Genomic DNA, 13,335 nt, shown 5'->3' with positions numbered 1-13,335 from the left:
ATATATATATATCCTGAATGAGCTACAATATGTGATATAATATGTGATAGATATTTTATTACAATTGTTTTAAAGCTTTTTTTTTTAGAAATTCAGTATCATGATAAATAAACCTCATTTCATTTTATATTATCTGATTTTTTCATTTAAATTAATTTTAAAAACGAAATAAGTAAAGAATCATTGTGTCTGTTATAATTTTTTTAATTTATCTTCACAAAAATAATATCGAGTTTTAATTTTCGTTTTTTATTTCTATATTTGTTTCTATTACATGTACAATGTTCACAAAAATAATATCGAGTTTTAATTTTCGTTTTTTATTTCTATATTTGCTTCTATTACATGTACAATTTTCTCAATGATCTTAAGAATATATGTATTATTTTGCACTATGTCTTCTAACGAGAAATCATATCTCTCAATTCATTCATTTGCATAATTAATTGTATGATGTTTATGCATGTAATTAATATTAATTTTCAAGAGCAAGTTTTCTGAGTTTAATAATCCAGTTTTCAATGGTATTGAATGTTGAGTTGAAACTTGTATAAAATGAAGCGATGAACTCAAAACAGTGATGAAGAACATGCGTCAGAAGCGACATTATCTAATTGTTTCGATTAAAACGAACGGAGAAGGAAATTGAAAATTGAGCTGAAAGTCGTTTTCGAGAAATGCTATATACTGAGCACCTTATGCATCGATCACTCAACTACACTATGTACATGATATAGAATGATCTGCTAAAAGTAAAACTTATTATTTTGTTTGATTCTAAAACTTGTTTGATTCTAATCTAATATTCGAATTGTAACATAAATGTTAAAATCATTTCTGTTTAATATAATGAAAATTATTAATTAATATTAAGTTATTAGTTTATTATGCTAACATATAGATATATGTATAAAAATATAAGGTTTTTAAACATGGAATATGTAGTTTAGTTACTAACCATTTAAAAAAATGATCATCCAATTATTTCGAACAACGTATCAATATTTCACAGAGAAATAATTTCGATTATCTGCCCTATTATATATATATTGATTTGTTTTAATCAATTAGTTCAGCAATAAAAGATCTAAAAAATCTATATAATTATATATAAAATATTAATAATCTTAAACAATTTAATATAAAATCTTAACAATTTATAAAAATTAAACAATTTATAGAAAAATTAAAATTTATATCTTATATATTATATAGAATTTATTTAATTTTTTAATATTTCATAATAAAAAAAAAAAAATTATATGTTATGATGATCCATCCATTATTCTTGATGATTTTTCCAATTGACTCAAGTTATCAATAATCAAGATCATCATGTTACTTTATGAAATGCTTTGAATATAATTCCAATTTGACATGCCTTTCCCATATGTCCCTTTTTCTCTCACTCTCCTCTTTCTCATTCACAAACACGTTCACGTGTATATGTATATATATTATATATATGTAAGTCACGTCGGTAGCAGGTTATCGAACACGCGCTCTGACGTCACAAAGGTACATCGTTCGCATCGTCGAGCAAAGTAAATCATCCCGTTTCGTCACCCGCACAGCCTGAATACGTTTATATTTTAAAAAAAAAGAAAATGCCATTGCTTTTAATGTTTTGATATATGTCAATCAATGCATTAAATCGACAAAACTTAGAATCGTAATAGAAATGTCTTCTGGAAATCACATGATTTCTTTAGAAGCAATTGGCCGTATGTTATTATTCAAACGAATCATAAAGCATCCATATTTAGCTTTTATACACTTGGTACACGTGTCTGCATATATATATATGTCTTTTTTATATATCTACACGTTAACTCTATCCTTGTCCGGTATTCTTGTTCCAATATACAAGAATAAAGGGTTTATTTCTTAATCTCTTTAACTTGTCTTAATATATTTAATTTAAATTATAAGAAATTTAATAAAATTTCTACTAAATAATAAGTTTTCTATATCATATCGAATCTTCCATCATGTGATAATAATAATTGATTATCAATTCATATAATTTTTGCTTAAGACTAATTTATCGATAACATAATTCCTTGTATAATATGACTAAAAGTACATAGGATATAAAGGATTAAAAAAAAATATTGCTGAAAATAATTAAAACTCATGAAATATGTGAAGTTAGAAAATATAAAACGCACCTTGAGACCTTCATCTTCTTCATCTTCCTCCGGATTGTATGTTTCCGCGAAAACGCTTTTCCTTCTTGTTGCCAACTTTGTAATTGGTGGTTCTGTAAGAAAAAATATATTTGAATATAAAATTTTAATATTTTTTTTACAAATATTTGTTAACAACTTATTGGTTTATATATATATAAAAATAAATAAAATAGATTAATTAAATTAATTCCTAAATTAATTCGTTGAAAATTTAAAGAGCACATGGACAAAAAGTATAAATTAAGCGGGAAAAATCCTACCCGTTTCCATTGATATATACGTATATAAATTTTTTTATAAAATTGTTAAGAATCACTAATACACCGATCAAATTTTGAAATCAAAATAAAATATCGCAAATATGCACTTAAAATCTCTGAAAATAAGTATATCACTCGGTTTCAGGAGGAATACTTGACACGATGAGAAGTCGCATCCCGAATGAAAATTTACTGGCTTACCTTCATCGACAGACTCGTCCGGCGTAGAAGTGGTGGTCTGCGCAGGGGCTTGAATCAACTGAGTTTGACGGCTTTCCCGAAGTTGCGTGAAAAAAGCTATGGCATAGTCGATAATATCCACTGGTTGCTCCAACAGATAGCTAATTGTGAACTCTAACAGAACGTCCCGCAATTCGTCTGGCACTATAATCTTGCTAGCGTTACGTTGATAACTCATTTTTCTTACACTAAACGATGTTTGAATAAACACACACTATAATAGCATACGCCGGTAAATGATCAACTGATAAATTATATAAGTTAATATATTGTCACTGCATGAACAAGTAACAGGAATTCGATGTGTCACTTATCAAATGCAAAAATTTTCTTATCACGTATTGCAGTGAGGCTAAAAGAACGTAAGACCATGCGTTCCGCCCACTTTTGCTGAGCTACACTCTTGATACAACTCGAACACTATCCAGTCTCGTCGAACCGTTTTACTTCGACACTAACTTTCAATGATTTTTTTCTCTGACGCTACATAAAGCTGCGCGGAACATACAACGAACCAAATTAAGAGATGCGACTCAGTCGCAAAGATGGCGACTATTTCACGGCGAGAATCTTGACATTACCAGAAGGATTATACTGAACATTTAACTGGCAAATAATAGGCAAATTGAACATCATTGAACGAAAGCAAATGTATAGATTGTAGACCAACAGTAAACTCCCACATAGTATTCGATTTCCACTGCTTTTAGATATTGTTCGTACGTATGAATTCGTTGAGCCAATGAAAGTCTTGATGTTTGATGTACCGTTGAGCTTAACCTTCTTCTTATTGGTTAGTGAATGTTTCAAATGTAACATGGTCAACGCATGTTGAGTACACACTTTGATAAATAATTATTACGATTTTATTTCCTTTAAGTCCAATTCTTATTGACTTGAAAAATGCCCCCTACAGGCAAACGGTTTAAATATTTTTGACTATTTCAAAATCCATCGACCTTTCTATGTTTAAATTAGTATTTTTAGCCATGTTTTAAGTAAGTAAATCTCAACACGTGTATCTTGTCAAGAATTAGAATAATATTAAGAAATATACAATATATAAGTACATAATTAACTTGTACATTAAAAAATTATTTCTACAATTATTATACATATATATCACTAGGATGAATAATAGAATTAATAATATATTAATTTGTAAATAAGTTATTAAATAATAATTTGAAGAATATCAGGTTAACTCAATGTAAACAATATTTAAACATCCATAAAAAAAAATGGCGGAGACAGGACAATTTGACGAATTCTTGGGTGGATCACAAAAATTACCGAATGAAGTTCATATTATGAAACTTGTTTCTGCAAGAGCTAGTGAAATTGCTGCAATGACTTATTCTATAGGTATTTTAACTAATATATTAAATTAATTTAATAAACCATAACTTTTTTAACAAACTTTTGTAAATTTATATCACTTATGTAAAAAATTAATATTAATTAATATTATTATTATTTACAGAAAATCCTCAACAAACGAAACTTGTATTTCAAAAATTACCCGTGTATATGCGCAGGCGCGTTATGTCACATAATGTTAAACGTTTACCGCGCAGATTACAGGAAGCACATTTAAATCAAATGACCAAATCTGGATTGCCGCCAAAAATTAAAAGACCATCACGTAGATATCGTAGGCGACCACGTAATTTATTAGCGGAATATAAACGAAGACAAAGAAATAAAATTTGGTTAGAGACTCATATTTGGCATGCAAAACGTTTTCATATGATAGAAAAATGGGGTTACAAAATTGCAAATTATGCGAACGATAAATGTTTTAAAGCTAATTATCGTGCTATAGCAAAACATTGTTTGATGCAAGATATTTCATATTATACATGTGTGGAAATTAATGGTCTTGAAGAAATTTTAAAAGAAACATTAAAAAGTCATTGCAATCCATTGGAATTAACATTTGCCGCAAAAATTTTTATTACAGGCACTCGAGAAGGAACTGTAATGTTTTATAAAAAAAATGGCTATCCTCAATTTCCAATTGGTTATGTATATTTTTTATGGAGACCAAGTTATTCTGATTTAAGAACTATATGGATTTGGGTGCATCCATCTTTTCTAAATGATTTTATTACAGAAATTATTCTTAGTTTTGGATTTAAATCAAGCGACGAACATTTTATTTCTAATTCAAATAATCAAACTCCAGAATGTTCTTTGTATATTAATGAAACAAATTGTAAAATGATTATTCATAAAAATATTTTTAATCGATTTCGTTTTTATGGGCCATCAACCATTAATGTTTTAACCAATGTTCTTCATTTACCAAATTTTGATAAAATATTTCATTTAAAATCAGATAAAATGCAATTTGATGATAATCAAATGAATTGTGAAACTCAGAACTATAATAATAAATCGTGGCATATTGAATATTACAATCAAGAAAATATTGAGTCTTTAAAAATTCAAAAACAATTATGGCAAGTGCTAAAAACATTACAATCACCTAGTCAATTGCCACCAAATATTGTTCTTGGTTTTACGGTTCTAGATCCAAGATTCTATTTACCTGTTAAAAGAACCAAGCCTCAAAGAGAGATAAAAACAATTGAAATAATATCAATGCCTATTGCAGAAGCAAATTTTAGTCCAATTTGGGAACAGAAAATAAGAGAAAAAGTTAGTAAAACATATATAACAACAAGTGCAATTAACAAACTAAGAAGCCAATGTTTAGTACCAGGATTAAATAATGATAAATATTTTAATGAAGAAATCATGGCAAAGATACCTATATTATTAATTCAAAAACCTGGGATTGGTAATGCAGGTAAATATTAACAATGCATCTATTTTTATCAATGATGATTGAATATATATTCATAAATATATTATTCTAGGTTTAAGTTCTAGTATAGATATTATTCTTCCATCTAATTGGGCTATGCCATTTTGGCTTGCTTGCATATTTCGTTGTGTAAGAGTTGGTGCTCTAAGAGAATCAAAATCTATAGCATTTGAATATGAGAACATGAAATGTTCAAATATTAATGATCCAGATACACCAGCATATGCAAGAGAAGCATTAAATACTAAATTAGAATTAAAAGAAAAATATTTTCATTATCCACCAAATAGACGTGTAAACTTTATTAAGTTTGGAATTTCTAGTCCCTTTTTTTGTGAATGGAAAATTTTAATGAAAGAATGGGCAGCTACAGAAGATTTTTTTGTATTAAGAAATCGTAAATTATTAAACTTTCTACAAGATAATTTAAGTTCAGAAGATAACAAAAAAAAACATAAAATATTAAAAAATCATACATCAAATCTTACTATGCAAAATGCGTTTGAAAATAAAAATTGTTTAATTCGCGTTAAAGTATATATTGTAAAGAAAGGATGTCCCAAAAGGTTTGCTTTAATATGTATGCCAACTAATGAAGATGTAGAAAAATTTAAAAATAATAGAAATTGGTCAGGTCCTATCGAAAAATTAAATATTGATCCAAATGAAACTTTTCGGAAAATATCACGAAAGAATCATTTGGCATTTTTAAAACGATTAAAAAAGCAAAGAATACGTCATAAAAAAACACTAATTAATAAATTAAGCAAAATATTAAACAAAGAACTTGGAAGTTTTAATTATGAAGATAAATCTAAGAAATTACTAGAAATAAGTCGTGAAGCTATATGCAAACAATCCCAAAAAATGTCACAATTATATCTTCCAGATTGTACCAGTGTACGAAATTCTTGTGATAGGGAAATTATGGGTTATATAACAATGGGTGACTTTTCTTTTACAAAAGCAAAGGGTATAGGTTTAGGGTATACTACATTAAATGCCCTAATTGAGTTGATTAATAAAAAACATTCTTTTGTTCTTATTAGAAACATTCAAACAAGACAATATAGAATTGCTACATTGGAAGTAGTAACTTAGTAAATAAAAGTAATAAATTATTATTTAATATTGATTTGTAATTATATTTAATTTTATAATATTTATAATTCAATTGTAATTATTGAATATTGTATCTGAAAGAATATATATGTATATATATGTTTTTGTCGTATTTATATATTGTTATTAGAAATTGTAATTACAATATATATTAAAAAAAAAAAATTGATAATAAACATTTTTAATTTCTTTAGTTATAATATATATAGTATATATAGTATATATATTTACATTTTTATATTTAAGAATGTTTTATATATATACACATATATACATATATATATTCACATACATACACACATACACAATTATCGATATGTCCTTACTATACTGTATTCAGTAATTCAGTCTATTGAAATATAATACTACCAGAATATTCTATTTAATTCTCTCTTGATTAGTCAATAATAAAAAATCGTTTAATTAAAATATTCAACATGACACGTGTAGCTGTTGTAAGTATAGTATAAACTATATGTATAAGAATATTATATATTGTTTATTAGTTTTATCGATATTGATTATTGTTATTACGATTATTATACAATTTTGTTTAAATTATTCAAATATTGTATATAGATAATTTATGAAATATTTAGGTAACTGGTGGAAATAAAGGCATTGGATTTGCTATCGTAAAAAAACTTTGCAAACAATTTGATGGAGTTGTATATTTAACAGCTCGTGATGTCAATCGAGGATTGAATGCGATTAAGCAGCTTGAAAAACAAGGTCTAAAACCCAAATTTCATCAGCTTGATATTACTGATGATAATAGTATCTCTACTTTTTATAATTATTTAGAACAAAAATATAAAGGACTTGATATATTAGTTAACAATGCTGCTATTGCATTTAAAGTAATTATAATTTAATTTATTAATTTATTTTTTTTTTTAAAAATACTGTTATATATATTTTATTAAATATATAGATGGATGCTAAAGAACCTTTTTCTATACAAGCTGCAGAAACATTGAAGACAAATTATTTTGGTTTAAGAAAAGTATGTAGCAAACTTTATCCATTATTAAAACCACATGCACGTGTAGTACATGTATCAAGTTCTTCTGGTCACTTATCATTAATTCCTAGTGAAACACTAAGAAATAGATTTTTAAATCCAAATCTTACAGAGGAAGAATTAGACAATATTATGCATGAATTTGTTGAGTATGTTAAATTATTACAAATATATATTAATTTATAATTTATTATATTTTAAAATATAAATATTTTAATTTTTAATTATATTTTTAGTGCTGCAAAGACAAATACACATTTAGAAAAAGGGTGGGCAAATTCTGCTTATGTTGTAAGTAAAGTGGGAGTATCTGCTTTAGCTAGAGTTCATCAAAGAATATTTAACTCAGATTCTAGACAAGATCTAGTAGTAAATGCTGTACATCCTGGTTATGTAGACACTGATATGACTAGTCATCGAGGTACTTTAACACCTGATCAAGGTGCTGAGGCTCCTGTTTTTTGTGCATTATTGCCAGAAGATACAAATATAAAGGGTAAATACATTTGGTACGATAAATCATTAGTAGATTGGACAAAAGCTTAAATGCAGAACAATATAATTTGATTTTCTGTTATATATTCATTTCTTTATTTCTAAAATAATATTTGTTTTATTATTTATATAACATTTTTTTTTATAAAATTTATTGCTTTTATGAACAGCAATAATTTTTTTTATATGCAGTACATATAATAAGGAATAATTTTAAGAATTCTTATAATTAGAAATTAATATTTTAATATTAAACTCAATTTATATACTTATAGATGTACAAATTCATAGTTTGTATTTCATTGTATATAATTCTTGATTTCAATAGTAAAAAATAAATCAGAGATATTTTTATCTAATAATAATATAAATTATCTTGCTTGAACTGCTGCTTCCTTGCGTGCAGCATCCTGTAATAACTGAGTATCCACTTCATCTCCTGGTAATTGTACATAACGTACTACTGATCCTCGAATAAAACAATTTTTTACAGATAACTGAAAGTTATTATATTTTTATTTCTTATTATAATTTTTTTTTTATTTATAATATTTTTTTTAAGAAAATCATTAGAAAGATTAAAATTATTACAAACCATGTGAGGATATTTATCTGGATCAGTTACACTTATATCAGTTAATTTTATATTCAGATATTGATCTACTGAATGCAAAGTGCCACAAATACTAAATAAAAAAAGTTTTATTAAATAATTTTATTAAATTAAAAATTAAAAAAATATTTCTACTGGTCTTACCTTAAATCGTTTTTTAATTCTACAACTACGTCCTTTCCGATCAAGGATTTGAAGAACGAATAAAACAACTATAAATGAAATTATTTTGTTATTAAAAAAAAAAAGGGGGTTAACTTGCCAAATCGAAACTGATGAACTTACCATACTTAATAAACTTAAAAATTTTATTCAGACTTCTTATTTTTTTATTTTATAAACATAATGAAAATAATTATATAATATATATTATATAATTTAATAATTATTTAAACTAAAAATTATATTAATTCCAATTACCGGCACAAAATTGCTATTATGACAATTTGTTTGAAAATGTCACTACACACGTTATATGTTCAGATTTATATCGTTAAACATTGACTTTAATATCTCGTCAATATTATTGAATTATAAACTTTTTATTTAAGTTTATTTTAATTTTTGTTTATTTAGAAATAATTTTTTAAATAAGAAATAATTTAATAATAATAATATAAAATTATATATAAAATATTTCAATTGTATCTTGCTTCTTATTTGCTAGTGTTATTTTTACTGATTGGATATTTCCATTAATGCATTATGCATATTTAATCGTTCTTTGTAGAACAGTCTTGAAGAATTTCATCAATAAAGTTTTGTTAAAATATGTTTTAGTATGTGTCAAAACTTATACTTATTCGTGATTTAAATAAAAGTTCACTTAATTTTTTATCTATTTAAACGTATTATTTGATAGATAAGATCATTGTTTTACGGTTGGTAACAGAAGGGCGTTGACATTTATCAAAAAGGCAAAACGTGAAGATGCATCTGTGACATTAATTTGTCAGTAGCAATTTTATCGGATTTGTTGTTATGATTGATTTTTTATGAATTAAACGAGAAAGATGTCAATTAATTTAACAAAAAATAAAGACGCTTTGGTGGCTGCATGGCACAGCGTAGTCGACGATAAATCGTCTACTAACTGGTAGGCTTTCATATCTTTTTTTTATGTTATATTTTATCATCTTGTCTAGTGTCTAAAATCGCTGACTTATATGTATAAAACTTAAAATTTAAATGTTCAATTAAATCTTCAAAGATTTACAAAATAAATTATATTTAATTATTTTTTTTTATCTATGTTTTTTATTTGATCGATAGAAATAATATAAAATTAATAGACATAATTTGCATTTTTAATAATAAATGATCATAATATTGAGTTAAATAAAAAGTGTCTTTATTATGTGTTATTAGCATTTATTTATTACTATTTATGTATAATTTTATTATTAATTAAAAAAAGAAATATAAAATGATAAATATGCAAATTTTTATTAAGATATAATAATAACATATATTTATAGGGCTTTGTTTGGATATGAAGGACAAACTAATAATTTAAAAGTGGTTGGTTCTGGAAATGGAGGTCTAGAAGAAATGATTGATTCTTTAAATAGTAGTCATATCATGTATGCCTTTTGTCGTGTAATAGACACTAAAACAAGCTTACCAAAATGTCTTTTAATAAATTGGGTAAAAATTTTTAAAAGATTATTGTTTTTACTTTATATTTATATATTAAAATGAACTATGTTTTAGCAAGGAGAAGGAGCACCAATTGTTAGAAAGGGTACCTGTGCAAACCATATTAGAGATATAGAAAAATTATTAAAAGGTGCTCATATAACAATTACTGCTCGTTCTGAAGATGATGTTGAAGTAGATTCTATCATGGAAAAACTTGCTAGAGCAACAGCTTCAGCATATAAATTTAATGAACCACGTGGTGAAAATGAAGGTAATACAGGTCCAGTAGGAACTACATATCGCAGGTATATATTTTTACTATGTTAATTACAACAATTTTAGAATTTTTAATTTAAAGAGAATATATATTGCAGAGTAATTCCTGAACAAGAAATAAATGCAACAGAACGTGATCAATTCTGGCAAAGGGAGGAAATGGAGGAGAAAAAAAGATTAGAGCAAGAACGTATTAAATGTGAAAAAGAACGACAACGGCTTGAAGAAGAAATTAGAACTAGAGAAGAAAAAGAAACATTGCTCAGAGAACAAAAAGTAAATAAAAGTAAATATACTTTATTTTATTTATTCAATATTTATATATGCTATTTAAATATTTATAGGTCACTGCCAAAGAAAATTCAATAGCGCGACAAAAATTGGCAGAACAACGTGCCGAAGAGGCGAACAATTTACGTAATCAATTAGCTGCGAGTCAACATTATAGCAATGATGTTGATGATGATCATAGATCACGAAGTGAAGAGTTGCGACGACAGAGAAGCAAAGAAACGCAACAATTAATAGCACAAAGAACAATAAATGCACGAGCTGTTTTTGAACAGAATTCAGCAGCTGGTCAAATGAAATCTTCTTCAGTACAACAACAATATATACCGAAGAATAGTCATGTAGAAGCAGCTAAAAAAGCAATTGAAGAAAGTCAACAAAAGGATGTATCTCATATTAAAGTTCAGGAAGAAACGAAAATAGTAAAGAATAAAACACATAATGTTGATAGTATAGTAACTACTACTGTTTCAAATACATCTTCGCCTCCGAATCAAGTTCAAGAATCAAAATTATCAGAACTAGAAGAATCTCAGCAACCATCAATGACAAAAGAAGTAGTTACTGAAAATGAATTATACAGTCAAATGGATGGTCAGTACTTATATTTTGATCCAAATAATGAAGGAATGAAAGCAAGAGCTTTATATGATTATCAAGCAGCTGATGATACGGAAATTACATTTGATCCTGGAGATATTATTACACACATAGATGCTATTGATGAAGGATGGTGGCAAGGTCTTGGTCCTGATGGTACTTATGGACTTTTTCCTGCTAACTATGTTGAAGTTATTGATTATAGTACAACATGATAAAAACAATTTTTATGCAAATAGTTCTTTTTTCCAATTAAACCACACTTGCTTGTTTGCATATAAAAAGTGACATTCAATATTCTAATAATTTTGCACTTTTTTTCAATAACTTACAGTTTTTAGATGCGACGTATTTCGACGAATATAAAAAAAACAATAATAATATTAATTAAAATAAGAGAATTATTTATGTTTTAAATAAATGCACATTCAATAATGAAGAAAACCAATATTTCTAATAATAATCACGTAAAAGATAAATATTGTTAATATTTTAGCGAACAAGATTTAAAAAATTAATAATCTTACAATGCCACTTCATATACAAATAGCGAAGTACGTCTTCCCATTCAATGTCACAAACTAAATAAATTAGTAAACAAATATATCTTTTTATAACATTCTACGTCGAAAATCGATGCGCTCATAGAAATAGCATATTTAATAATTTAGCAAATATCCTTTAAATATATTTACAGGATGTAATAATAACTATTTAGGAACATGTTTAATTGTTTAAACAATAAATTAAATTTGTTATAGTATGTACTTTATGATATTTTAACCCAAAATATCCTTTAATTTAGTTAAATTTTTTTTTATGTAAAGTACAAAATTCTTATAAACAGTTGCTTTATTTCACTCGGAGATGCTGGTATCATGAATCAATATGAAAGTAGTTATATTAAACTTATTTTACTATATGATATAGAAATTTTTACAGATGAATGATTATACTAAATTAAAATAGAATCACAATATTGATTTTATATAAATAAAATAAATGAAATCATCTACGGTAATTTTGATTTTGAGTACCACTTCCACTACCCCCAGCATGACTCAAAAATGCTAAATGACCTTTTGGACATTTATTGGCATAATGACCTTTAGTTCCACATTTATAACAAGTGACTTCTTCAAGTGGTTTTTGCGGCCCTCTTGGTGGAGGTCCATTATGGATATTCATGTGATGTGTAGCATGAGAATTACCTTCTATCTCTTGTCTAACTTGAGCTTCACGTACATCAGGTGGCATTTTATTACAATAAATTGCTTTGTGACCACCTTCTCCACAAAAATGACAAGTGATCATTACTTTTTTACCTTCTTTAGGTTGCATATCTTGCACTGCTGGTAATTCAAATCTTGGACTAAAAATATAAAGTTTTAAATTTATGTATTATCATAATAATTACTTTTTAATATACTAATATATTTAACCGATGGTCAACTTACTGCATAAATTTACAATTTGGACCTTCAGGACAAAATCCAGCTAAATATGCCATGCATAAAACACGACGAACATGTCGATGTCTGCATAATGGTCCATGTCTACAAAATCCACGATCATACCAGGGACAATCTCTGACTTTAGTTTCTGGGTCAATATGTAGGAATGGACATTCTTTATTGTGACAAGCATCTAATAATTCATAACTCATTTTAACATACCTATACTGGGAAAACTTAGTAATATCACAAATAAGAAATATTAAAAAAGAGAAGAATATTTATAAAAATATA

At 26.3% G+C, this 13,335-nt stretch overlaps 6 protein-coding genes across 7 annotated transcripts in view; 3 read left to right on the top strand and 3 right to left on the bottom strand.

The window, feature by feature from the left end:
• The window catches only part of LOC102678158 (cAMP-dependent protein kinase type II regulatory subunit), an 8,807-nt gene extending 5,485 nt beyond the window's left edge, over nt 1-3,322 (bottom strand). The window contains exons 1-2 of one of the 2 annotated variants that reach the window (XM_006613853.2): nt 2,654-3,322; nt 2,172-2,263 (exon numbers count right to left, since the gene is read on the bottom strand). In XM_006613853.2, the coding sequence (XP_006613916.1) occupies nt 2,172-2,263; nt 2,654-2,870 (309 nt within the window). In that variant the 5' untranslated portion in view covers nt 2,871-3,322. Of the gene's footprint in view, nt 1-2,171; nt 2,264-2,452 lie in introns of both variants that reach the window. The other variant, XM_006613854.2, reaches the window with a different exon arrangement.
• Nucleotides 3,323-3,649: 327 nt separating this feature from the next.
• Nucleotides 3,650-6,634, top strand: LOC102678392 (ribonucleases P/MRP protein subunit POP1). Its single transcript, XM_006613855.2, has 3 exons — nt 3,650-4,057; nt 4,176-5,507; nt 5,578-6,634. The coding sequence occupies exons 1-3, from the start codon at nt 3,934-3,936 to the stop codon at nt 6,624-6,626; spliced, it is 2,505 nt and encodes an 834-aa protein (XP_006613918.1). The 5' UTR covers nt 3,650-3,933; the 3' UTR covers nt 6,627-6,634.
• A 289-nt stretch (nt 6,635-6,923) lies between these two features.
• Nucleotides 6,924-8,533, top strand: LOC102678531 (carbonyl reductase [NADPH] 1-like). The gene is made up of 4 exons (XM_006613856.2): nt 6,924-7,102; nt 7,247-7,507; nt 7,582-7,820; nt 7,908-8,533. Exons 1-4 carry the CDS (start codon nt 7,085-7,087, stop codon nt 8,215-8,217), a joined length of 828 nt encoding a protein of 275 aa, XP_006613919.1. The 5' UTR covers nt 6,924-7,084; the 3' UTR covers nt 8,218-8,533.
• On the bottom strand, nt 8,312-9,135 carry LOC102678675 (U6 snRNA-associated Sm-like protein LSm2). The gene is made up of 4 exons (XM_006613857.2): nt 9,065-9,135; nt 8,924-8,991; nt 8,762-8,852; nt 8,312-8,663 (listed from the first exon to the last, which is right to left on the bottom strand). The coding sequence occupies exons 1-4, from the start codon at nt 9,065-9,067 to the stop codon at nt 8,538-8,540; spliced, it is 288 nt and encodes a 95-aa protein (XP_006613920.1). The 5' UTR covers nt 9,068-9,135; the 3' UTR covers nt 8,312-8,537.
• A 355-nt stretch (nt 9,136-9,490) lies between these two features.
• Nucleotides 9,491-12,350, top strand: LOC102678803 (drebrin-like protein). Its single transcript, XM_006613858.1, has 5 exons — nt 9,491-9,875; nt 10,258-10,426; nt 10,493-10,725; nt 10,795-10,972; nt 11,041-12,350. Exons 1-5 carry the CDS (start codon nt 9,793-9,795, stop codon nt 11,800-11,802), a joined length of 1,425 nt encoding a protein of 474 aa, XP_006613921.1. The 5' UTR covers nt 9,491-9,792; the 3' UTR covers nt 11,803-12,350.
• LOC102678929 (cleavage and polyadenylation specificity factor subunit 4) overlaps nt 11,837-13,335 on the bottom strand; it is a 2,554-nt gene continuing 1,055 nt past the window's right edge. The window contains exons 3-4 of the mRNA XM_006613859.2: nt 13,045-13,234; nt 11,837-12,959 (exon numbers count right to left, since the gene is read on the bottom strand). Coding sequence (XP_006613922.1) covers nt 12,596-12,959; nt 13,045-13,234 — 554 coding nt within the window. The 3' untranslated portion in view covers nt 11,837-12,595. The remainder of the gene's footprint in view (nt 12,960-13,044; nt 13,235-13,335) is intronic.

Source organism: Apis dorsata, unplaced genomic scaffold (genome assembly GCF_000469605.1).
Source record: "Apis dorsata unplaced genomic scaffold, Apis dorsata 1.3 scaffold_163, whole genome shotgun sequence".
NCBI lineage: Eukaryota > Metazoa > Arthropoda > Insecta > Hymenoptera > Apidae > Apis > Apis dorsata.
The sequence above is the reverse complement of the archived record's forward strand: the minus strand, read 5'-3'. Positions and strand labels throughout refer to the sequence as shown.

What these genes read in the sequence shown, in the direction of transcription:
- LOC102678392 (XM_006613855.2), top strand. Translation starts at nt 3,934, where the DNA reads ATGGCGGAGACAGGACAATTTGACGAATTCTTGGGTGGATCACAAAAA. An exon ending in TGCAATGACTTATTCTATAG is followed by an intron (nt 4,058 to 4,175) that starts GTATTTTAACTA and finishes TATTATTTACAG; the next exon opens with AAAATCCTCAACAAACGAAA. An exon ending in ACCTGGGATTGGTAATGCAG is followed by an intron (nt 5,508 to 5,577) that starts GTAAATATTAAC and finishes ATATTATTCTAG; the next exon opens with GTTTAAGTTCTAGTATAGAT.
- LOC102678531 (XM_006613856.2), top strand. An exon ending in ATGCTGCTATTGCATTTAAA is followed by an intron (nt 7,508 to 7,581) that starts GTAATTATAATT and finishes TTAAATATATAG; the next exon opens with ATGGATGCTAAAGAACCTTT. An exon ending in ATTATGCATGAATTTGTTGA is followed by an intron (nt 7,821 to 7,907) that starts GTATGTTAAATT and finishes TTATATTTTTAG; the next exon opens with TGCTGCAAAGACAAATACAC.
- LOC102678675 (XM_006613857.2), bottom strand. An exon ending in GAATTAAAAAACGATTTAAG is followed by an intron (nt 8,853 to 8,923) that starts GTAAGACCAGTA and finishes TTTTTTATTTAG; the next exon opens with TATTTGTGGCACTTTGCATT. An exon ending in CAGATAAATATCCTCACATG is followed by an intron (nt 8,664 to 8,761) that starts GTTTGTAATAAT and finishes AATAACTTTCAG; the next exon opens with TTATCTGTAAAAAATTGTTT.
- LOC102678803 (XM_006613858.1), top strand. Translation starts at nt 9,793, where the DNA reads ATGTCAATTAATTTAACAAAAAATAAAGACGCTTTGGTGGCTGCATGG. An exon ending in AATGTCTTTTAATAAATTGG is followed by an intron (nt 10,427 to 10,492) that starts GTAAAAATTTTT and finishes ACTATGTTTTAG; the next exon opens with CAAGGAGAAGGAGCACCAAT. An exon ending in CATTGCTCAGAGAACAAAAA is followed by an intron (nt 10,973 to 11,040) that starts GTAAATAAAAGT and finishes AAATATTTATAG; the next exon opens with GTCACTGCCAAAGAAAATTC.